Raw genomic sequence first — 25466 nt, 5'->3', positions numbered from 1 at the left:
TATTTTGCTTTTTTGTTAGGGGAGAGGGGGAAAAGGGGGACTGAAGCCCTCCGAGGTGTTCACCCAGAGGAGTACTTCATTTATTTCCCCTTTCCTCCACCTCTTTGCTGCAGCTCTTAGGGAGATACACTTCCACACAAGCTGGCAGCAGCCCTGGCTGTGGAGTCAAGTGAGAGCCATTTGGCATTGATGGCTTTGTCGCATCTTTCCAAATTGTTTCCTGTAGTGCCAGACCTGTGCTACAAAATAAACGTGTGACCCATTTCACAGAGCTGTTAGTTACAAATTGTGCTCATAAAACCCATAAAACGAGACCAATTTGAGGACTCTCAGTTCTGCTGGCAGGCAGTTGCATCCACCATCCTTAGACATCCTCACTTTGCACATTTCGCGTCAAAGAAGAAAGCTTTGCACTCCCACGAAGGTATTGCCATCTTTGCTATTAGTTTTTCTCTCACTGCAGAGCTTTTATTGTATTTTCAAGCCTTCTCTCTGTTCCTCATTACAAAAAAAAATGTTAATTGTTCATGCCTGCATATACCAAACGTTGACTTCCTTCCTAACTGCAGATGAGTACGCACTCTGTTAGTCTTCCATTCCCCTGTCACTTGATTCCTCTCCCAACAGGATATTGCAAACCCAATAAGTTACAATATGCCCCAAGAAAGATCCTTACCAGAAATGCCGACCAATTAAATTATTTTAGACACCAAAATAGCTGTAAAAAGTTAATGATAGAGTACAGAAATATGATTGCTGTTTAGTAGGACGTATGTTATTGCAAAGAGTGCCTTAGAACTCAGTTAAGCAGCTAAGAGCGTTAAGCTGTCTCACAAGTGATATTTGCTATCACTGATTTATCACTACCTAGCACCCACAGCAACATCACTGTTGCAAGATGCATCCCTTGTGTGAAAAAGGATGTAGCAAGGCTTTGAAATCACGCAAGCCAATAAAGATTTTTTTCCATAGCCTCATAGTATATGTAGTACTACTACGTATGTCAACAGCGCTGTCTAAGAGTCTGTTCTGCACTTCCAGGCTTCTCCCCCTTATGATCTATGAGAGTGATTTGACAGTTTAATACTGCTTTGTGATACAAGGAGTTTAAGCTATCAGTCACATCCAGTCAAGATACAAGTTGCTTGGCAATATTATAAATTAGGATAATATTGGTTTACCTATTGTGAAGTCACTTGTCTGAAATGATGGATTTTCTGCTGTGAGCCAAAGGAAGAGTATTTTGATACAATAAAATGTTTACCTAGTGATATATTCCCATAATTTGGAAGCATCTTTCTAGAGCACTGTCTGTATGCTATCTATTTTCAAGGAACAGATGCAGGATAAGTATAATAGTTGAGCAGGTTGTGATGTATGTTTATATGCTCGGCGTTATCTAATTGTATGGTCAGGAATTCTAATGCTCAGGTCACACAGTCCTCAGTAAGATCCTCACAAAGCAGATTTTAATGTATTTTTCCTGTGTGGTATGTTGTTGTTGTTATTACTGTTTTTTAATATTTTGGGGGGGGCAAAGTGGGAGTGCGGTAGGGAGGTGGGATGTTAGGCAATATGAATAAGAAAATGTAGATGTTCTAGAACATGTTTGTGTTTATTTAAATTATCTCTGACTATGAATCACAGGTAAAGAGGTCTGGAATTTATTAGAGATAGAAAGTAAAAGCCAGATGATAAGAGGTATCCTTCCAGCTGTGAACAGCTTAGGAGAATGGATTTTGACCTATGTTATTGTAGTAACATCATTTTTACTCTGAAATGGAATAGGAAGTGTAGGTGTTTTATTTTGTTTTGCTTTTTCCTCTTGGATGGATCTTCCTTTTTTTTTTTTTCTCTTGATGGAGGAAAAAAAAAAGAAAAATGAGTGTATCTATTTGCAGAAAAACTGCTGTTTTAATAGATTTAGTTGAAATCTTATTTCAGCTGTTTTTAAGACTTTGGAGATGTTTTTTTCCGCTTCCCTATCAGAAGAAGAAAAATCATTTAGAAAAACAGGTTTTGGTTGTTTTCAAAACTAATTAAGATAATGGTAAGATGAAAAATCCTTTTGTGTTCACAAAACTAAAGAGGAAATTGAATTGTCCACTTCTGAATTCCCTCTGGGTGTCTACAGTTAATAAAACTTCAGTCTTTCTATCACAGCCAGGGAAAGTAGGTAAGACTTCAGATATAAAGTAAGCCTGAAATTGTTTTGTACTTGAAAATCAAAGTTCATTTCCCTATAGGCTGTTGAATATCCTCAGTAACATTTTGGGGGATGTTTAATGTTGGTTAACCCGCCTGTACATTTGTTATTTTAGAAAGTAAAGCATCATTTAAAAAACCAAAATGAAATTCATCCTTTTGAAAACAACAGTAAATATTTTGACCCCAAAATAATCATCACATCAAAGCAGCTGTAAATACCATTTCCTTTATTTCTCTGCTCCTTTCCCTTGAATATTTGTAGTGGCTGATGAACCGAACTACAACAAATATTTGAATCTTGCTATTTATAAGATGGAAGTTGGAGATATTTTAATTTTCCAGTGTGAAGCCCTTTGGTAGGACAACTTAACACACAGGAAAAGATTTTTTTAATTCTCTAAGGATTTAGCCAGTTTCTTCCATCCTACTTTCTCAGAAAAAGGCTGTAAATGATAGACCTCTTCAAAAATGATTTCATTTAGTTAGCACAATATTGCTGTCAACCTTGCCATTTTGCCATGATGATCAAACCTATGCTGCTTTTTTTGTTGTTAATTTTTTTCAGGTCTACCACATTTTCAAGAACAAAATGATTTAAAAGGATTACTAGAAAATCTTCATCAAAATATCCAGGCCAAAAAGAGGAAGAATGTAGAAATCATGTGGCTGGCTGCGACGGTGAGATCTTTTCTTTTTTTTTTTTTTTTTCTTTTTTTTTTTTTTTTTTTTTTTACAAATACATTGAATATATTTCTTCAGATATTTTTCTTTTTCAAATATATCCACATGATGTATTAATTTTCACATGCTTTTTGGTAAGTGAAATGAATTTCAAGAGCCTGGATGGAAAACTCAGTTAAACTAGGTAGCTATAATGGTTCTCTAACTGTTCTGTTCTGTTGATCTCACATCCCATTTATTATTATCTCTTTTCTTCCTGCATTTACATTACAGGCAGATTCTTTCTGTCTTTTAACTGAAAGAATTAGCCTGAGTTCAAAGACAAAAGTGATCTTGGTCACGTTGCTGGCATCTTCCAGGTTCTTTCCTGCACAGCTTCTCCTAGTCAGGCAGTCCCTCGCCTGTGCAGCTGCATGGGGCTGTTTCGCTCCAGTTGAGGAATTTGTATTTTTCTCAGTGAGAAGCATTGCCGGCCTTTAACATGGTACTGCACAACATAACCTTCTCTCCACACTGGAAAGTTATGTATTTGGTGGGTGGATTGTTCAGTGAATGTAGAACTGGTTGTGGGATTGAGTGGTGGTCAATGGCTCCATGTCTAGATGGAGAGCAGTGGTGAATGGTGTCCCCGAAGAGTCAGGGCTGGGACTGGGTGCTCCTTAGTGTCTTGATCAGTCACATTGACAGTGGGATTGAGTGCACCCTCAGTGAGTTTGCTGATGACACCAAGCTGAGGGGTGCAGCCAACGTACAGGAGAGACTGGATGCCATCCAGATAGGCTAATCAGTAAGCCCAGGTGAACCTCATGAGGTTCAGCAAATCCAAATGCAAGGTCTTGCATGTGGGTCTAGGTAAACCCCATTACTAATATAAGCAGGGGGATGAAAGGGTTGAGAGCAGCCCTGCTGATAAAGACCTGCAGGTCCTGGTGGATGGCGGGCTGGACGTGAACCAGCAACATACCATCAGGCCAGAAAGCCAACCCTATCCTGGGCTGCATCAAAAGAAGTGTGGTCAGCAAGTCGAGGGAGGTTTTTGCTTTCCAGTTGGTGCCTCATGCTGTTGCTGGGCATGGGCAAGAAGAGCCTGGCCCCATTCTCTTGACCCCCGCACTTAAGATATTTATACAGTTTAGAAATTCCATCTCAACTTTCTCTTCTCCAACGTACATTTTGCACATGCAGGTTAAAAACAAACTCAAGCAGATAAGTGTTTATAAAGAGCTTAGACTTAAGGAAAGCGTGAAAATCGATTAGATAATTGCCTTAAATGCAGAAATGTGCCCTTGCTGGCAGAGTCTTGAGCCTTTGCTATCTATTGAAAGTGAGAAGTAAGACCTTGTGTTTTGGGGAGCTTTAAAATGCATATGCCCTTTAAGGTAAATAAATATTTACCTTAATAAATCAAATCAAATAAATATTTGATATAAAATATTAATAAAATTTTGCACGACTTCTCATTAACACAAGGAGCCCCAAGAATATTAATTATGTTTTTGTTAATAATACTAGCATTATTTTTTATATTGCTAATAAAATTTTCATTTTGGATAATAAGTATTATCACATAGTATTGAAGTATGAATCTTTTGTAAGTAAAAATGTAAGCTTTTTTTTTTTTTGCTGTATCTTTTCTGCAATTACTATGAAACGTTGCTTTGCAAAGAGAAGATTAATCTGTACAGAATAATGTGAAGTCAGCTACAAAGACGATGATAGAATTCACTTAATGTTTGGATACAGAAAGTTGTCTTCTACTATCTATGCAGGATTTCTTGAAAATCATGTCGTGGGCAAAAAGAAGTTCTTAGGACATTTAAAATACAAGTTTCAATTTTTTTTTCCTTCAGAATATTATATTTTTCTCAAGCTACTTTACTGTACGCTTCTGAAATGGGTGTTTCTGGACCCTCTTCTATACGCACTACTGTACTGTATCACAGTATGGAGGAAGAACAGATTCTCAGCTGTAAGGACATGACTTACAACAGTAGATAAATGAGATTCTACGTGGATACGTGTATCCGTAACTGCACCTGCAAGTAGTCTTGTGAGAACACATCTGCTTAAAAAAAAATAAAATCTAGGAACTGATATCACAAATATTTCTTACTCTAAATAAACGTAGCAGAAGAGATTTAAATGTGGTGTGTTTTTACTTCCTAAGCTGGACCCTTAATCTTCTGTTTTATTTCAGGAGGAAATAATTGGAATGTGGATTTTTCCTCGTTTTAGTCCCCACTGTTTTATGTGCTTTTTCATTGGTTTGCATCCTCTTCAAAATTAAGCTCAGTCCTAATCATTTAAATTGAAGTTTCTTTGGAACACTGCTTAGAAGTCGTTTAGAAGAAATATACCTGTCCTATATCTCTAATATATTTTGGGAATCAATTGAGCAAAAGTGAGGATAAAAGCCAAGCTGGACACGTACTGTAAGCTGTTGTTGATTCAGATATTATGATGTTACCGTAGATCAGGTTTCATACCTCGCTAGATTTCTTGGCCATCTGATCACTGTTTGCCCATTTTAATTATTTTCTTTTGCTGTTCCTGCTTAGTGAACTGAGTTATTTCTGAGGATTTATTTGTGCCAGCCTATCAGGTTAACCTAGATTTCTCTTAAATCATAAGCTAAGGATTTTTTTTATTAATGAATGTAATGGTTTGATTTCCATTTAAACCACTTTAACATGTTTGAGCCGTTTCTACTGCATTTATGGGCAAAATAAACCCTCCCATTTGTGGTTACCCGTTTGCTTGTTTTCCCTGAAACGCTTCTCAGTTCAAAACTGACTCTGTTGCCAGCACTTCAGTCAAATGCTGTCAGCTCAGATTTGGGACTTAGTCTCCCCTCTCTGCACCAGAGGTCATCGCCCATCCAGAGTAATTACCTGCTTTTTGCTTATGACTCATTCGCTTCAAATAGTCACGATGACTCATGAACTTCAAAAGAGGGAAGTATAAAGAGAATTAATCTTCTCAGTTAAGCAGTTATCTTCTTCACAGCGTTATCAACCCTACTTGATACTTTCTCAAAATAATAATCGTCTTTTAATACATAATTTAAATCCCCATGCCACTTCCCACATTGCTAATAGATGTAAGTTCTAAAATTTGGATGTGTAGAAGGGAAGAAACACTCAGATTCTGCTTTAGTAACATGTGCTTCTTAGGGTTCAAAGTTGGGCTCAGTCAATTCCCTGGGCTCGACTTCTGAGATGTCCCTCGCCCTAATGGTACAGAGACCTTAAAGACCACGTAAGTGTTGTCTGGGTCATTGTTTTTAATAGAATTTCTGGGAATGCCATTACTGTGGATAAAATGTGCTTTACTGAAGTGAGGTTCTGAAGATTCAGAGGTTTTGGAGCTGAAGATCCAGTTTCGTCCTGATGCCAAGTAAACACTCTGTAGCCAAGCTGAAAAGTTGATTGGGCTTGGGCCTAAATGATTTATAGGCTTGCCTTATTCTCCTAATATAATTATTTTACATTGTTTTGCTATGACTGTCCTAGGACAGAAATTTGGTAGATAGGGTGTTAACCTTTCTTAAGACAAGTGAAATCAGGAAAAATAGACCCATCCTTGGGGCACATCAATCCTCTTCAAATTTTTCTTCTAGTAAACACTTGCTTGAACCAAAAGCTTTTCTTAAGAAGCTGATACAATGGCAGATTGATTCTTAAGGCAAGGAATGATCATGATTCCCTTATCCCTTAGAAGTGTCAAAATGCTTGGTGAAAGTAAGCAATCCATGGCATTTGTTTGCATTTAGCTTTAATTGTTCTGGGTCATACGTTGAAAGGTTTAGCTGTTGAAAATAAGGACTGTATTTAAATTCTGTACAAACACAGATGTGTGTGAACTGACACCCTCATGAGAAATTAGTCCTCTGTGTTCAGGAGTCTGAGTTAAGAATAGTTTGCCCAAGTTTTTCTTTGCTTTTTTTTTCTTCTTAATTTCTTTGGGTGTTCACGCAATTAAGCTTTAATTGAATAAGGTGATTGTCTCAGAAAAAGAGAGATTAAATGAAGCAACTTTTCTTTTTATAGCCTATATTGAAGCAGTCAATTTTTATTTCAAGTTCAGGAATTTGCATGCAATGGTTTGCTAACCTGTAACAGGTGTAGATTTTACTAACTTGTTTAATATGCTGGGGTCTAAGAGTAATAGACTCATCGGTTTCCTGCTTCATTAGGGCTGGATGTGGGGGCAGAACTGAGACTTGGTCCTCTTATCAATAGGGCCATCCTTTGTGTGAACTGTTTTGTATCGTAGCTGCACCGCTTGGGCATTGCACGTCTCCCTGCTTTGTACAAAGCCTGTTCCTCATCAGTCTGTATGTAAACATATAGTGCGTGATGGTTGACTTTTAATGATAAAAAAGAAGGCAAGACCTTCTACTGAAATAAAAGTAGACAATTTGTGGTACTTGTGCATAAAGTATGTTGTTTGAAGGAGCAGGAGATGTTTTAACTACAGTAAATACCACGGTAGCAAAAGAAACCTGTAAACTGCAACTTCAGTGCAAGACTGTGCATCTCCCTCCTAAAGCCAATAAGGACTTATTTTTTGTTAGTGGGAAGGTTATTTATGGGCTTGTCCTAATAGTGGAAATCCATAAAATCTGCTTTTTAAACGATTAATTTTGACAAATTGGAAATGGGCTATAGATCAAAGGCTATAATCTTAGGGTATTCTTTTGGTAGAGTGTTAGTTCTGCAAGCTTAGAAACAAAAGAGAAATTTACCATCCCTTTCAGCACAGAATGTTCCAGACTAATAACTGATGTAAGGACATGCTTGTCAGCAGCCTTATGACAGAGGTTTGAGCCACTATCTTTTAATAGCAGTTTTCTTCCTGAGAAGCTGTTGTTTGAATGTGATAGTAAAGCGTAGGATTTTCCAGGTCTGCTAAGGTGCAGAGAATGAAGTGTGAAAATAGCAGCCCTCTGACATCTGCCTGTGTTTCAGATATGCCGTAAGCTGAATGGAGTCCGCTTCACCTGTTGCAAAAGTGCCAAAGACCGGACATCCATGTCAGTGACATTGGAGCAGTGCTCCATCTTGAGGGATGAGCATCAGCTTCACAAAGACTTCTTTATTCGAGCACTGGATTGTATGAGAAGGTATGTGAAGATTATTGCATATCCCCTGCTTTTTGAGCTGAGCTGAACCAGGAACTGCAAAATTGGCCAAAGCCAGTTGCAAATGCATGATAGGCCCCACTCCTGATATAGCACTGTGCCAGCTATGATTCACTTCTGCATGCAAGGACTGTATTTTAGCACTAATGAACAGTTTCTGAGATTTATATGTGAAACTCTGCAGAGTGCCACTCCACTGACTGAAGAATTTGACCAGGGAAAAGAGCCATCATTTTAACAAAGCCTTAGGCTTTCATGAAGCTTAAAATTTTAACCATGTTCTATGACTGTGTACAAAAAAAGAGTTATTTTTTGTTTTTAGAATATTTCTGAAATGTTTATATGCTCACTAAAACATATGTATAAAATTTAGGAAAACTGGGAAAACTAAGCTTTTGTTAGAGATGGCAATTCTTATGTCATGTTATTAAAAATAAAATAAAAAATGCAGTTTTTGATTGGTGGTTGCCAGTAACATCTGATAAAAATCTTTGATGTGGAAAGCAAACAAAAACTCCATGTTTGTTTCATTCTAAATTGCAGAGATGCAATTAATACTGACGTAGTGAGGAATGAGTAATCAAAAGATGTAAAGATTTTTGTTCATCTGAATCTTGTAACTGAAAAAAAAAAGAAAAAAGAAAACCACCAAGCAAGCAAGTTTTGATCCCAGGTTGAATCCATGTGCTATCTTCTCTAAAGAAACTGTTTCATTACTGGCATTAATGAGTGTTGCACTGTATATTATGTAAGAGTTTACTCAAGTCCTATCCAACAAACATCCCTACAAGACTAATAGTAAATATTCTGGTCAGCCTGCAAAGAAGTAATTGAATTTTATCTTACACTTCTGTGAAACACACAATGTGACTGCGTGTTGGATTTTGTGTCTAAGTAACAATTGTGTTTATGACTGTAATTGAACATTCCTGACTTCAGAATTTGATTTTCAGATGAGGAGTTTAAAGTTGAGGTTAATCTGTAGGTTACACAGGCAAGGTCATTTGCTTTTTAGCAAAGGTAAATTTTCTAAAGGAAAAAAAACCATAATTTTATATCAAGTAATTGAGCAGAGTGCTGAAAAGGCGTAAAAGTATAGTTGGTTTGCAAGTTGCTAGTGCAGTGTGATGTATTTAACTGAGGTATCATTTTGTATGTATCATTAGCTTGCATATGTCCCTTAGTCTCTGCAGTACTTCAGTGAGTGAATGACTCCTGTGTGCAGCCTTTCATAACTGCATGTTTTATCATGAATGAAAAATTTGAGTTTTCTGTGTTAAGTTCCATTTGTGTTGGCATTTCAAATATGTTTTTTTAAAATGTCTCCGATACGTATGATAGAGTGTTTGAGTACATTGTCAGATACAAGCAAATTAGTTATATGAAATTATTATGTAGACCATAAAATATTATGTAGACCACCACTGAAAGATAGACTGGAAAAACTTCGCAGATATAGATCTGATTTAAAAAAATAAAAAATAAAATAAAAAAAAAAAGGGAGAAAAAAAGACAGACATTTGACAAACCAATTTGTTAATGTAGAAGTGAAGTGTAGAAGGATTTTGCAGACTAAAATGCAAGGGACTTTACATGCTTCTGTATTACATAACTGATTTGAAAACTGAGATGATCAACACATTAGTTATACTGGCAGGTAACAATAAATTAGCATCACAAAAGAATGGTGAGAAGCCAGGAAGTCTGCAGAAAACTTATCAAGTAAATGAGCAGATAGATATATGAGGCTGAAGCAACATCATAAATGTGAATTTTGTTTTTCCTGTAGTTTTAAGTAGATAAAAGCTTTTTCCTGATAATGTCTGGCAAATGAATTTCCAACACCCTTGAAATGAAGTAGTTGCCTTTTGTTGCTTTTATTCAAAGACAACAACATTGACTTGGGTGCTAGGTTTGTCTGGGACTTGAAGCAAGGTCCTTCAAAGTAGCGGCAGTAGCATATATATTTAGCCTATACCATCAGGGACACAAGTAAGTCTGTTGTTTCTGCTGGTTTGTATCTGCATTGCACTGTGCACACAACCCTTGATTTTGTTGTTGTTTTTTTTTTTGACGAATATGTAAGGAATGCAGTAAGTTGTTATACCTTCAGCAGGGCTCCTCCTGCTTTACCACTGATCCTCTGTTGCCAGAGGAGCTGGTGGCGCAGCTCCAGAAGCTGCACTGTCTTTTTTTCAATTTCTCTCTCTGCACTGGCCAGAGACTCAGCAAGGTCCCTCTGGCTGTGCTCTCTTGCTGAAGGGAGTTGAACAAAGGCGAATTGCAGGGAAACACAATTTGTGAAAGCAAACTGGGAAGGAAAGAACAGTAAGGCAAAAGGGAGGGAGAAAAAGATGTAATTTCCACACAAAGATCTATAATGGCATTTCAGCTAGGTCTCCAGAATTTTATTTGAGGAAACTTTCACAGCTGTATTTCTGGGGTTTGTGTGAATAAGGTCAACAGATTATTTGTCACTTGCTGTAATGCTTGCCTTTTCATGTTTTCTTATGATTACTTTTACAGAGTGTTAGTTAAAATTGCACGTTTTTAGGCCTTTTATTGACTACTTCTTAGGAGCTTTTAGATTGATTTTCACATCTAGAAGAATGCATGTTGTTTTCCGAAGAGAGGGAAAATGCTCTGGTCACGTTTTAATTTATAATTTATGCAATTTTCCCCAATGAATCGCCTCTAGATAACTGTGTTAAACCTTGTCAAACAAACTCCTTTATGCTTGATTGCTGCAAATCACTTTTAAGCCTTTCAAAAGAACAAGAAGACAAGAAAAATTCAGTTTTAGCATCCAGAATTCTAACAGGCTGGATTGATCTTTGGAAGGCTTCTTTCAAGGATTAACAGTGGGAGATAGAGTATTGTGAAACAAAGAGTGTTGTAAAAGCAGATGGAGATTCAAAAGCAGCCATGAGTTTGAGCTAGAAAACATCAGAAAGGTTCTCTGTGCATCTGTAAAGCTTTTCTTTTTCCTGCCATTGCTGTTGCAGCTTTGGTAGCTATTGTAAAAAGGCAAGCATGGGCCTTGTGTACTCGTGCCATCGGGGGAAGCTGTGTGATGCTGGACTCATGTGCTGGTGTCTTTTGGCTTTGGTAGTGTACCTGCATGCCTTCAAATCTTGAGTAAATCAGAAGCAATTTCAGATGTTGTTCTTTGTGTACATTGTAAAAATTTGAAGTCATGCTAGGCATTGAAGCTCTATCAATATTTAGAGTGTAGCTTTGCCTTCTGGGTGCAATTCTAGCCATTAGGATGCTGCAGTTACTGTGTCTGTAAAAGAGTGACTATTCCTTAAATATTTTTGCATCCTCTAGTTTATTTGGTTGATGTTTGTGAATTGCATTGATCTTATTGACATTTGTAGTACAGAGTGAGGAGAATCGATGCAGTCAATCTTTATCAAGTGCTTGTATAATTCTCATAATATTGAAATAATTTTCCAAAATTACTGCTACTTTAAAATCACAATTTTTTGCTGTCAGTATTGTTTCCATACTTCTGTGTTTGCCAGTGCATGGATGTGCCTTATCATTCACCATCAACTGTATTCCAAGACAGGGCAAAGAGGCAAAATTGATTTACCTGAGTGCTTTTATTCCTCGAAGCTGGACAATGCTTAAAGAAAGTTGAACGCTGGTGGGCAGCACTCTATAAAAGCAGTTTTGTAAAACTCTTTCAGTTTTCTTTTCTGAACCTATTAAATTTTAATGTTTCAGTGACAGAGCCTCTTTTGGAGTCCTTGGGTAGTACATAACCTCAGAATCTTCTGGTTTTTGAACGTTTTTCCAATAAAGCCTCAAAATGATGACAAGACTGAAAGCCTGGCAATTTCACTGTGCACAGTGGATTTGTCAATTCATCTGCTTATTTTTGAGGCTTTATTGGAAACACGTTCAAAAACCAGAAGATTCTGAGGTTCTTAGTAAAGCACAATACCTGTCAGATACTCCAGACACTGAATACTAAGTTTCTCTCAATGTAAGACGTGGTTTTTATCTGAAACACCAGTCAAGGATATTTCAGATGATTTTAGATAAATGGCCTATCAAAAAATCTGACTCAAATGCAAGTGAAAAAATGAATGGTCTGGGCAACAAGGAATGGACTTTTGTTGGCCTAACTATGCAGCAAATTGCTTCTTCTCAAACAGATGTTTGAAGGCATCTTTTTTTAAAGATCGTCTTAAAGATGTGTAAGTTGAGAAGGGATGGTTTTAATACTGTAGTTGTAGCTCTTTAATCACCCAAAGATGATTTAGGTGGAAGTTCAATCTGAAGGACCTCTCCAATGGAAAGGCCAATGCCAAACAGTACAGTGTTGTGATTCCTACAGCCTAGGAATCAGGAGCAGAGTGACAGAGTGAGAGGCAGGCATCCATATGCAGATATTTCTTGACTTTTCTGTTGTTTCCTGGCCTTCACTTTATCCCTGTGAGTTTGTAGCAGTAGATGGAACACAGAAGAGAAAGCATGTGTTCTCTAACTTGTTCTTTCAGTACATATCAGATATTCCCCATCCTTCTTTATTGTTTTTCTCTGAGAGTCTTAAGTTTTGTAAATGAATTTCTTGTTCTAAGTCAAGCTCTCTTTGAAAGGTTTTCTCACAGATCTGTGGTTCCTGAGCATTATAACTTTTTTATTATGAGGTACAAACTACAAATGGAAAGATTTACACTATCTAATGTATTGAAATGTATTAATTAACAGCTCAGTCCAATCTGCCTATGGTCAACTATCAATGTTCTTTTCTAAAACCAAATTGCTATTAGTTTTTAATAGCCAACAGTGTGCGTTGCATGTAACAGGAAAGAAAATACAATGGAGCGAGAAGGCAACAAGATATAAAAAATCAAAGCAATTGGCATTATCTAGGACTTATTCTGAATAAAGGTCTATTCTTGAACATCTTTCTGGAAGAAGGAAGGGAATTGCAGACAACTATTTCAGAATATCAAACTGGAGCTTGAATGGGATGTATTAATTCTAAAGCTTTCTAATAGAAGGTCTTCAAAAAATTCTTACTAGTAACGTGTGAATAAAATAATTATCTAGTCTTGAAGACATGAAAAAAATGGAAAAGAGAGGAAAAAAAAATGCACTTATTCACACCATAACAGGCTCAGGAAAGATCTCATTGATGTTCAGGCTTCTAATGGGCAAATTAAGTAAAATTGGTGGTTGGTTTTGCAGTGTATTTCAAAGATTGGAGCTAGATGTATAAGTCCGCATTTTGCTGGGGAATATTCTCTAACTGACTATAGAAGTTTGATTTCTCTTGTACTTTATTTCTCTAGCTTCTTCCCAAGAACTTTCTTGTGGAAACTTTCTCAACTCCTTTTCTCATTTTCTCTGTCACTTCATTATTTCCTTCTCCTTGCTCCTCAGTGTAATGTATGTGTCTGTCATAGCCTTTCTTGTCCTGTGTGCATGCACACTGTCTGTGGTAACGAGAGAGAACAGCAAACACAGTGCCCTGCCTCATTGCCTTGGCTTCCTGTTGCGATGGTCACTGTTAGCAAGGGAGAGCAACAAAAGGTCGTGTCCTACCCCTTGACACGTTTAGAGTAGATTGAATCCTCAAAACATGTACCCGTTAAAATTTAACGACTCCTTTTTAAGAGGAGGTGATTTGAGATTCTTGAGATGGGTCTTAAAATAGTTAGGTCTCATACGTTCGGTGCCTTAGTGCAGAATATCAATCTCATTCCAGTGATCATCTCAGAAAAGTTATTTTTCTTCTTTAAATGATACTGTGAGCTTGAATTTCATTGTTCGAGATGAACTAACAGATAAAAGTATAATCTTAATGGAAAGCACAATGTAACAATAATTATAGGTGCCCTTCCCCTAGAACTTGTGTTAATATTCTTGCGTTAATCATGGGGGACTGAGTAAGCGTTCGAGGGAAAACACTGAAAACTTTTGCCACAATTCTCAAGGGACATTTAAGGATATAACACAGGCTAATTGACTGATGCACTAACGCTTTCAGTAGTAAGTAAATGAGAATTTCTGAAGTAAATGATTGATTTTCCTGGTCAGACCAGGGAGAGAAGGCCATACCAAAAACAATTGTCTCTAAATTTTGACACCAGAGGTAGTTGGTTGAGAAGCATCTACTTCACTGGTAACATACAGAGGGGTGGTTTACTTATGGAAGACTCAGAACCTGAAAGTATATTTTAACTACCAACTAGCAAAATATATCAATATATCAATTGCAGTATGTTATAGGGGGGAAAAAAAGTAATTTTTCCACTGAGAAAGAAAATGTTTGGCTGTATGTTTTTTTGCTTTGTGGGAGTCCTTGGCCCTTGACTAAGCATGCACATGATGCCTTTCTCCAAAGATTTCATGGAATTCCAATCAAAACTTGACCTACTCCGAGTTGTCCTGCTCTAATTTGTCTTTTTTTTCCCTCACTGAGTTGTTGACAGAGTAAATGTTCTCTTGCCTAGCCAATATTAGTATTTACCATATACTGATCCAAATGAGAGTGTAAGGAATTGAGCTATGCCCTCCTTCTGAGAGAATATTTTACTTAGCACAGATGATGGAAAAAGTGTATAATTAATTATGGTGCACACCACGGTGATTCAACTTTCAATTAAAAAAGAAGTCTAAACAGCCATATCCAAAAAATTTGCTTTCTCATTTAGTACTGTGCATGTGCTATTTCTTATTCAGAAGTTCTATGAAAGACTTGGTATTACCTGCAATCAGAAAATAGATTTCCTTCCTATTATATGTCATTTCTGTTAAGATTTTCAGAGGGATTGAGGGATTTCATAGGAGAAGTCTTGCATGCATATTTATTACCCTTTTAATCTCCATGAGCTGCAGCTGAATTACCCTGGCTTTGACCAAGTGCAGCTAAAGCTCTCAGGAAAAGTAGCACTGCCAAGCCTAAAATTCAGATAAGAAAGGAGCAGGAAATTAGGAGAATAAGCGGGTAGTAATAGCATAAAATAGCTGGTTAAAATTATCATGAATTCAATCTCTTCAAGAATTTATTCATCTCTGAAACTACATTCTTCTCAAAATAATATATAGTATGAACAGGGGAAGCTGGTAACTTCCTGCAGCACTAGCCAGTGCAGATTGTGGAGAAGCTGGAGGAGATGCAGAAAAGAGCAGTGACTAACTGCTGTTAGAGAAAGGATGCTTCGTAAGAGAAAACTGTTCTTCTGTGGGAGAAATGTGATGCAGTGTTGGGGTGCAGATCTATCTGGCTTATGTAGAAAGTAATTGACAAATGTATTTCGGTATATTTTTACTCTCGTTTTAGATTCCCTTAATGCCTTTTCTGACTTCAGTTTTCTAGGAGTATTCCCCACTAAGATAATCATCTGCCTCGTCCCGCATCTCTGTTCCAGTTGTCTTCCATAAGCTTCCCGCTTTTTTTTTTTTCCTTTGGTCTTTGCTGTACTCCTGCTTCTTTTTCTCCAGCACTCCCACCTGTACGTGATTTATTTATTCATTCATTCATTAACTCCTTTAACTTTAGCCATACTCAGTTTGGGAGTGCATTTTAGTGGTGATTTCTTGTTACATTCTGTAGCAGCTATGAATTGCTGAGTGCCCTTTTGTGAACAAGCTGCTGTCACAGCAGTGCTGAAGGACCTAGCAGCAGCTAGTCTCTCAGTGTTCGCTTGCAGCAATCCTCCCAGTAACTGCACTGCAATGACCAAAGAAGATAGTTCCCATTTGGACTATATTTACCTAGAGATTTCATATTTCCATGATGTTCTCACTACTTGGCCGAAGCAGGATCAAATACCAGAGCTAGCAGCATTGTATTGCTATTTTGTGTTCTGGATCATTCAGAGATAAACTTGGGGGACAAATAGGAGAACTTGCATTCTTGATAGATAAGATGTCAACTGTAATCTGTCGGAATAGGAAGACTGGGGGAGGTCAGAGGGTGCTCCCTGAAACAAGGGGAGAACTATTTAGGGGGTTGGACCCAACACACTAATTAGATTACGTTTAATGAGGCAGGAAGTAGATCCACCTGTCTGTGGTACTCAAAAGCTTCCTTTGTCCTTCTATAAAAGATTTCGTAATATCGTGATATGAGGAGTATCTGTACTCTTTCTTGAATCAGTTATTTGTAATTTTTTTTATTTGTTGCAGAAAATGGCGCGTGTGAGAATACTTTGGTAACTTGGGAATTATTACCAACATGTGTGATTTTAATATAGATACCATTACAGGCAGGACTAAATCAAGCTTGCTGTATGGTACAGTTAGTGCAGTGAAGGAATATGGGATCCAATTTCTATCTCTTGTTAGGAGTGTTAGTTGGGTTTGTTGTTTTTTTTTTTTTCATGGTTTATAGACTTTCTTGTTGAACAGACACTCGGGCCCAACTGCAGCTTTTCCTCGTTTATAAGGAATCTCCTTTCTTCTCCTCTCATTTATCCTAAGGGTTTCAGATTCACAAGCAGCTTCAAACTCATGCTAAAGCCTACCTGCTTGACAGTGTCTCTGCAACTTGGCTGTGAGACACTGGTGAGACCTGCCTGTTCCTAACAATGGTGAGAATGTAATAAGCTTTGAGGCTTCTTATCCCTTCTCTGACTTAAGCTGACCTCAGTCAACATGCCCAAAGGCAGCTGCAATCCTTCCCCTTGCACCAAGCTCCAACATGTGACCTTTGCTTCTGTAGCAATAGGGTCTAAAAAGGCAGCAGTTAAATATTACCAGGAGCAAAATGGTGACCTACACCTTGTTTTGTTTTTAAATACGTTTTCTGATCTGCCACAAGCCCTCTCCAGTCAGCAGTCGGATGTGAAGAAACTTGTTTAGATTCTTTAAAAAGAATGGATTAAGAAGCAATCTGGTCACATATCTACAAGAAAGATCTTGTTCTAAGATCATCTGATGACCAGTTTATGTTTCGATTAATGTGGCAGGTCCAGTATATGTCATTCCTGTCCAAACCATATTTTACTTCACACGTAATTTGCAAAAATGACTGTTTCAAGTTGTTGATTTTTATTTAAATGCATTTGTAACTCATTTGTAACTGTTGGCAGTGGAACATGTGCAGAATACAAAGTAGTCAGCAACGGAAAGGTTTATTGAGCGACTTGCAGCATGCCATCTTCTCTTCTTCCGACAGATATAAGATGGGAATGTCCCAATAGCCATGAGAGGTGGTTGTGCAGTTTTTATCATAATGCATGTCAGACAGGAAATGAAAATCAACTTTTAGGCTGGGTTGATTTAGGGTTGGGTTTTTTTTGTTTGTTGTTGCTCTTGCAATGCGCTTCAGTTAATCAAGAATGACATGATCTGTTTTCCAAGTTTACTTCCTGTAATAAAATGACAGTTACATTGAACACAAATAGATAAACTGACACTATGTCAAAAGCGTCTTTGGCTGCTTTGAAATGATCAAAATAGCATCACAGTGCGTTTAAAAATGGAGACCTACCGTAACAATTCAGTCTCAGCAATCCGTAAATTGATTCTGGAATTCTAGAAGAGTTTGTTTTGATTAAAATGGTTATAACATTTTAAAAAAACTTATTTGGGAGGTTTTTAAAGTCTTTGACATGTTCAGTGTTTCCTGCTTCACCTTTTCTTGTAATCAGAATGCACTTAGAATATGCTTTGTCCTGCTTTTGTGTTGCTACTTGTTTGTGTTGATGGATATCTCTAAGATTTCTTCAGTCTAGCTTAGGAGTTTAAAACCAAAAAGATGTAATGCAGGTTTGTTTCCTGAAGGATGTGTGACACTTTCTAATGCCTTATTCTTTCCAGTTTGTAATATATTCTCAACTGCTGACTTACTTAGCTAATGCTAGTGTGGCAAGGTAGATTAAAAATGGGTATGTTTTTTTGGGTGAAGAGGATTGAAATCACCTTTTCGTGGTGCTTAAGTTAGCGCTGCATGCGACAGAGTTTTGCTTCCTGAATATGGCAGTCTGTGTGGTACTAAATGTAACACATACCCACAGTCATTCAAAGAAAATCTAGAAAGCAGTACATTTGATTTTGTCACAATTTGCTGCATTATTATGTAACTTAATGTATTTCAGACACGGCTTAGAAACTTTTCAAATACTAGTACATCCAAGAAACAAGTTTTTGAGAACTATTTTTTCAGTCCATGTGCTTTCTGATTGTTTTGCATGCGTGGTCAGCAATTAAAACTTAGTTAACAGACTTTGTGTTGTGTGGCTCCACAACTTTACCATCTTCAGATGCAAATGCTTCTTTATAGATGAAGGTTTGGCTGAAGTAGAAGTGCTGGGAAAATTGAGTCTCTTGATACTGTGATGTGATGTAGCTATTGTTCTTGGTGCTGAAACACCGAGAAGATAATGAAGCTTACATTTAGTAAAGTCAGAAGTTTTTCTCACTTTCAGACAGCAGCTATGTGTTGGTAAGAGGGTGCAGAGCAAACACGCAGCACAGCAGTCTATAATGGTATTTGTAGTCTAAGCTGATATTTTTTGAAATAGCTTTGTGACAGTTGTACCTGGAATTCTGTTTTCAGTCCCAAAGGCAATCATTCTTTCTGCTGTCAGAAAGAATCATTGTCTGTGCAGCACAATTGGGATAACAAAATTCATTTCAGTCTCGATTTAAGCTTAATTTGAAGGTAAAACTTGAAATTAGGTGATAATGAAGTTAAAGTTTTGATTCTCTCCTGCATGCTTATACTGTGCTCACTGTAAAGGTATTTCCGAGGCACAGGGCTGCTCTGTGACTCTCTGTCTTTCAGTTTGAAAACTGAAATTTTCTGCTTTAACTTCTTGTTATAGTTAACATAGTAAAAACATTTGGAATTTAGCTATGTGAATAGCTTTGAATGAGATCTGTCTAGATTAAAAAAAAATAAATCAATCACCAGAAGAATAAAAGCATTGTGACTAATGTAGTAATTCTAGGAAATTATGAGTTAGGCAGAGAGCGACACTCTGAAGCAGAGAATTATAAAACCAATTAAAAGCATCTGGAAAACAAAGCTCACACAGGTGTTGCACAGTCCCAGCTGTGCAGCCCAGTGGATGCTGTGGTGATAAATGCCACTGTCCCCTTTTTAATTGTTTGCATTTGATCATGAGTGCCTTTTCTCAAATACCAGTCCGTGCCACGCGTCATGTCCTTATTGACATGCAGCTTTCTGCAAAATAAAATGACGTAGCTCTAGCAAAGTCAAAGGAACACCACCAACATATATTGGCTAAAAGTAGGCCCTCAGGGCAAGGTCTCTGCTGGGCTATCCTGTCCCCTCTCCAAGCAGCAATGCAGACCATACCACAGGAACAGAGGGATATGCACGTATTTACAATGCTGTGATCAGTCTTCCTGGGCAAGTTTGTTCTCCACAAGTGGTTTGTGGCAATTAGTTAAACAGAAAAGCATCCTTTTACCATGCATATAACTTCTCACAGATGTGGTACAAACCCTTCCCAAATTTGGACTTCAGCTGTGTGGCAATACCTAGCCAGATGGAATAAGGAGTCCCCGCTGGCTCATAAGAAGTCAAAGATCTTTTCCCAGACAGTATCAAAACCGCAGGTGAGGTAGTTACCCATCCTCCAAGGTGCGTACTTAAATTCTTAACCTGGATATTCATATAATAGTACCTGTTATTTTACAGCAGAAACAGTGGGCTTCTTTATCCAAATGCTACCACTTTGTTCCTATTGCACTACAAAATATGCGTGAAGCATCCAATTTCCTTTGTAAATGATGCAGTGTATTACCTCAATAGCTACTTTTGAAGTAATCAGCAAATTGAAACACAGATGTTAAAACTAATGGAACTAAATGAACCCCAACTGAATTGTAAACCTTGAATAGAGCAGTAGTTTTAGTAATTTTTTATTATAAAGTTTATTCAATGAATTATGCATTGCAGTGGAGAGGAAAAGTCAAATGATCTTTTAAAGCAAAAATAGAAATTTTAAACTTTTTATCCGCATTTCATTGGCTTCAAATGCTAAAAGAGAAATAGTCTTGTTGCAGAGCTTAATGATCTGTACCGCACTGTGACATAGCCCAAAACAGTTAATTGCTTGTTCCTAAATCTTCTTTTCCTACACAGTACAGAAAAAGAGTCTAGACTCTCCATCCAAAATAGTCTGTAGTCAAGTGAGCTTGAAAGCCTATGCTGTTAGGCATCATGTTGAACATAATTTGTGGTGCCGGAAAGGAAATCCAAGGTTTCGTTCGTTTTGTGAGTTTTGCACTGGTAGCCCTGTGTATGGACTGGAGATAGAAAAGCTCTGTCAAGGTGAGGAGTGGCTAAGTGGGCAATTAGCCATTGGATACATCTTCTACAAAGCTCTTTGATTTCTGAGAACGCAATCCAGCTGTTTCTGCTGTAAAATGACAGGTACTATTATATGAATATCCAGGTTAAGAATTTAAGTACGCACCTTGGAGGATGGTAACTACCTCACCTGAGGACTTTGCCTGATCCTGGTGATGCTCTATACATATATGGCAAGCTTGGGCTGTTAAGTCTGGCACCCAAGTACTTCATATTGCAGGTCAGGGAGTACACGATATGCTGCCTTTTAAAGGATTTGGTTCAGTGTAGCGTGTAGTTACACTTCAGAGCAACTGAAAGTAAAACAGAGTGAGGAGGGCCAAAAAATGTGGGAGAAATTTTTCTGGCATTAGCACTCTACCCATTGTGTTTTAAATATAAATCTAGCACGGGGCACCAACACTTTTAATGTGGGATCAAGGAAAGCAGGGAAGTTACTTTACTGGTGCCCTTCTTTCTTTTTTAATTGCTGTTTAACTGGCACTCATTGCACTATTCAGGCTGCTTCCTTTGTTTGTCTACTTATTTACTATGATAAAACACCTATTTCATGCTTTGTTATTTTGGGGGTAAAGGTTCCCTTTTTCTTTTTTATTCTCCTTTAATCTTTTTCTTCTTTATAAGTTTCCTTGTTTATATAGACAGCAGTAGCAATGAATTTAAAAAACTGTTATCCTGAAATGCTCCTCGTATATGTTGGGAGCTAACTTAAAAATTTGACAGCTCTCGCATACACGAAGTTACTGCAGCTTAAATCATTTGTGAAACACTATGAATTCTGCAAATACTTCCATATTTTAAGTAGATAAATCTATCGAACTTTTTTTTTCAAAACACTGTTCAGTGTCTCACTGAGTGATGTTCTAATTTTCTACTAAGGTGATTTGATGTGTTTACTATGAAAAGCATTTTTTTCAGTAGCTACTATTTCTTAGAAAAAAAATGCAGCTAATCATTGTAAGGAAATGGGGGGAGAAAACTTTGCAAATGGAGTATTTCCTCTTTAGGGAAACAAATGTTTGGTAGCTTACTCTTCCCTTGCCTTCGGCTTGTCTGTTACTTCTTCAATTGTTAATTATCCTGAATTCAAGAGAACATAATAGAACCAATTGCAAACTGTCATTTTTTTCCACTTAAATTTCCATTAGATAAGAATAATTTCATCTTAGCATAGATTATCATGTTTAAAGTTTTTTACAGTGTTCTGCATGTATTTCATTTCTAATAACCATGCTTGGGAAAAAGTGATTTATTATTTTATGCAGCAGAATACTCTGCGTTGATAAATGGACTTCTCTGACACGTGCAATTGCTGGCCTGCACTCACATGCTTTTAGCTTTCTTTTTATCATCTTTCTACTGCCCTTAAACATTCATGCAAAGAATAAAAAACGGGATTGAGCATTTTTGCTAATTGCATGCTTTAACCGTGTTGTAACAGAGTAAGAAGGATGTCATTAATCTAATGGTACATAAACAGTGCAAAAGCCAACCCTCCTCCTGTATGTATCCATGATAACAAGTGATGCCTGTAGCTAGTCAGCAATAATTTCTCAAAATTACTTCTGTTGTTTAATTTTTTTTATTGACTGTATTTAAGCCATCAGTAGCAGCACATTAATAGTACATGGCAGAATTTAGTTTTAACTAACATGGAATGAAATACTAGTAAAATGAGCATGATTCCAGCACACTTTATGTGTGTCTGTTGTGTTCTGGTAAGATGATAGGAAGCTGATTCAGCTTTTGGTAAAGGTTAATCGAGAGCAAAACTATATATTTTTAAAGACCCTGGTGAATCTGTCAATATATATTTGTGTTCATGACAGAAGATGATTTAAGCAGTTTTATAAGTCTTGGTCTCTTATGTTGTCACCAGCACAATGGATGCATGCTATAGAGGGAGTTTGGTCAGTTAGCAGAAGCCTGTAAGTGCTGTGTGGCAAACATGGGTACAATCCTAAGACAAGGAGAGCACCGAGCTGCTCAGACCAGGGCAGAGCTGCGTTTTCCTTGGTTCTGTGACCATCCGCAGGCACCTGAGAGGCTTGTGAGAGCTACCACAGCCCTCAGAGCTCAGGAAGGACATGGTGTTTCCAGAAAGGCTCATGTGGGTCATGTTCCAAGAGTTCTGCAGAGCATTAGTATATATTATTCATTAAAAGGGAAGCAGAATTCCTTAAGGCCTGCCCCTGTAATGTGCATTTAGGAAAATGAAGTGTTTCTAGTTAGCAACCCACTTGCTTTTTGTCTGCAGTGCAGGTTTCTGTTCATCCACTTCACCTGTGGCTCACAGTTATTCAGGGCAAATACCTGAAAACCACAGCCAGAAACACAGACAGTACCTGGTTTAATGTCTCTCAGACCTGAGTAGGTTGGGAACTGCATTCACATAAACAGAGTACAAAATAGGAGATGCTGAAATTGCCTCCAGCACAATCTCATGCGGTGTTGGGCTTCAGGAACTCAAGGTATTTCAAATGACAGAGTTTATCTGGAAAATTGGTGCAGTGTTTATCTAAAGTGGGAGCATCGTGAGATGATGTCTCACTGAAATGTTTCTTAAACTGTTTTCTTTCCAGCCTACAGAATAACCAGCTTACACAACAGTGAAAAAATGCACTGGAGACTAGAGATAACTATGTACCATCTCAGGGAGGGAAGATTTATATTTTCTCACTGGCTTACTTTTTCCTTCCTGGGGAAGAAGGAAGGAAATGCTTGAATAGTACTGCTGGCTTGATGCTTCGTCGTAATAAAATGGTCTTACGTGATAGGTAAATAAGTTCTCTACAAAATTTTGGATGATTCCAATTTTATGTGGTTTAGAGTTTTCTTAGTAAAATCACTCTTCCCAAATGAAATGTATTTTTAAAATAGTACGTATCCTGTTTATTTGTGAGTGATGAGAATCACCAAAATTAGCAGGAATGTCTCACTGCTCTCCTGCTTTGCACTCTTTCACATGCAGCTTGCTGCAAACATGCTGGGGAACATTAATTCTTCACTGATTTCTATTGGAGACTCCACAGTTGCAGGAACTGCCAGATTTCTGCAGCATTTAACAAGTTGCAGTTCCTAAGGTATTGCAGTGACAACTGCTGGGAGTTTAGGCTTGCTACAGATCTGGTTGTGTGTTTGGGAGAATACAATCTATGGTACAGAAGAAAAAGTAATTAAATATATTTGATAGTTTAATCCAGATCAAGATGTAAAATGACTTTTTTGTTTATTTTTGTTTTTTTTTTTTTTTTTTCAATCTGTCAGCAACTTAACTCAAAATTGTGTGATACTTCCAGAGTCATTCTTAATTTTTGTTCAGGAACTCCTGAATGCAGTTGAAGAGCATACCTCAAGAGCTGCATCTTTGATCTTTGGCAAACTGTGAATCACTGTGGCTGCACTGAGCTGTACCGTGTGCTTGATTTCATTGTAACAGTGAAGAAAGGCAGCATTATTGCAAAGGGGAAGGCATTTGCCCTTGTCTGATAATTGATTTCTTTACTGCCTGCTGCTAGCAGAAGCTTAAGAGAACAAGCAGTAAACACTGCTTCTTTTTACTGTTGTTATCAGAAATTTTTTAAAGTTTATTTTTCCTGGAAATTATTGAAGCAAAACTGTGTGTCATTCTCCCCAACAGTACAGTGCCGTTTTTGCTTTGAAAATAATGTTCTGTGCTAATGCTATCTTTTAATATGAGAATGAATTAAGCTGAATGAGTGTGTTTGAAACTTGCTGAGAAACCTGCAGCAGTACTCACCATGAAATATTTCTTTCAAAGGTGTGACAGGTGCCAACAAACCAAGAGAAAAGACTTCTAAAGTATATACAAATACATGATTTAAAAGATTTCAAATTCAATCTTATCTTTGTTTATTGGAAAGAAAAACGCTTCCTTCTGAGAAGAGGCTCCAAAACCTTATTACAGTCCTCTAAACAATGTTAAAAAGCAAAAACAAAACCAGCAAAGTCTTATCAACATTCTACATCTCCAGGGGAAAAGTTTTGTTTTTAAGGTCTTCACATACTACCTATTATTGGAAAGAATAACAAACACTTTTCAGTTTTTACTTCATGGGGATTTCAGTCCAGCCCTATTGTTTGTTCTGAAGCAAGTAGACCAAAAAAGCTTTGCACTTAGCATTCTGATAGCGTGTTGCTTGTGTTTTATTAAACTCTTAAAATCAGCCTGCTCAAGAAAAGAACAGGTGGCTTATTTTGTAGGGTGGTTGGGGTGGCATCTCCAAATTACTAGTCTGCATCCCGGCCTTTGTATTTTGGTGTAGCTGGTTTATAGTTGACAGCCCAAGTAGGATTTTCTTTGCTGCATGTAGCACTGCTGGTACCAGCATTTGTGCACCTACTGAAATCAGGCTTAGGTGCACTTTGACACTTCACCGACCTGCATGTGCACAGACTCTCTGTGCATGAATACAGCCTGGTGGCTTGCGTGGTACTGTGAAGGGCTGCAATAAAACAGTTCAGCTCTTAAACATTATTGTGTATTTTTTAAAAAAAAAAAAAAAAATCACTATCAGTATGTTGGTAGAAAGCATCTGCTGCTAGCTTGAGAGGGAAAAGCACTTGTCAGATCTTTCCTGTGATTTATCTTACAGCTTACACATTGCTTCATCCTGTGAAAGATGGTATGAGTTGGTGTCACTAATCAAAAGCAGTGACATTCGCCTTTGTTTGTGTATCAATCTGAATTTGCACATGCAAAACACAAAGAACATTCACATTTACAGCTGTTGATGTTCAAGACTTTCCTCAGTTGAAGTGATCTGAGTTCCAAATGCCACATAGCTTTGAGCATTTATAAATTAGTACCTGATTTTAGTGCCTTTCTTTATCACAAGTGGCTGTTCAGTTGTCCAGCATGCCTCTTCTGCCTCTTAAATTAGCTTTGCCACTTTTCTTCACCACAGGGAAACAAAACTAGGAAATCTTTGCCGAAAGATTAGAGATGATTCATGAAGATTTTTCATTATCAACAAGAAGTATTTAAGACCCTATTAGTCATTTATGAGACAGGGTTGATCACAGGTTTGTGTCACAGTGTTCTTGAACTAAATGTGTAATTACATCCTTCGTAGAATTCTTTTGCTGTGACATAAGCATACT

General features: G+C 37.5%; 1 protein-coding gene across 2 annotated transcripts in view; it reads left to right on the top strand.

The window, feature by feature from the left end:
* INPP4B (inositol polyphosphate-4-phosphatase type II B) overlaps positions 1-25466 on the top strand; it is a gene marked incomplete at both ends in the record, with an annotated part of 164772 nt that overhangs the window by 130480 nt on the left and 8826 nt on the right. For both annotated transcript variants that reach the window (XM_079535102.1, XM_079535101.1), the window contains 2 exons: positions 2774-2886; positions 7860-8014. In XM_079535102.1, the coding sequence (XP_079391228.1) occupies positions 2774-2886; positions 7860-8014 (268 nt within the window). The remainder of the gene's footprint in view (positions 1-2773; positions 2887-7859; positions 8015-25466) is intronic.

The sequence above is a fragment of the Tetrao urogallus genome, assembly GCF_951394365.1.
Source record: "Tetrao urogallus genome assembly, chromosome: 4".
Classification (NCBI taxonomy): Eukaryota; Metazoa; Chordata; class Aves; order Galliformes; family Phasianidae; genus Tetrao; species Tetrao urogallus.
This window is presented reverse-complemented; position numbering and strand designations above follow the sequence as displayed.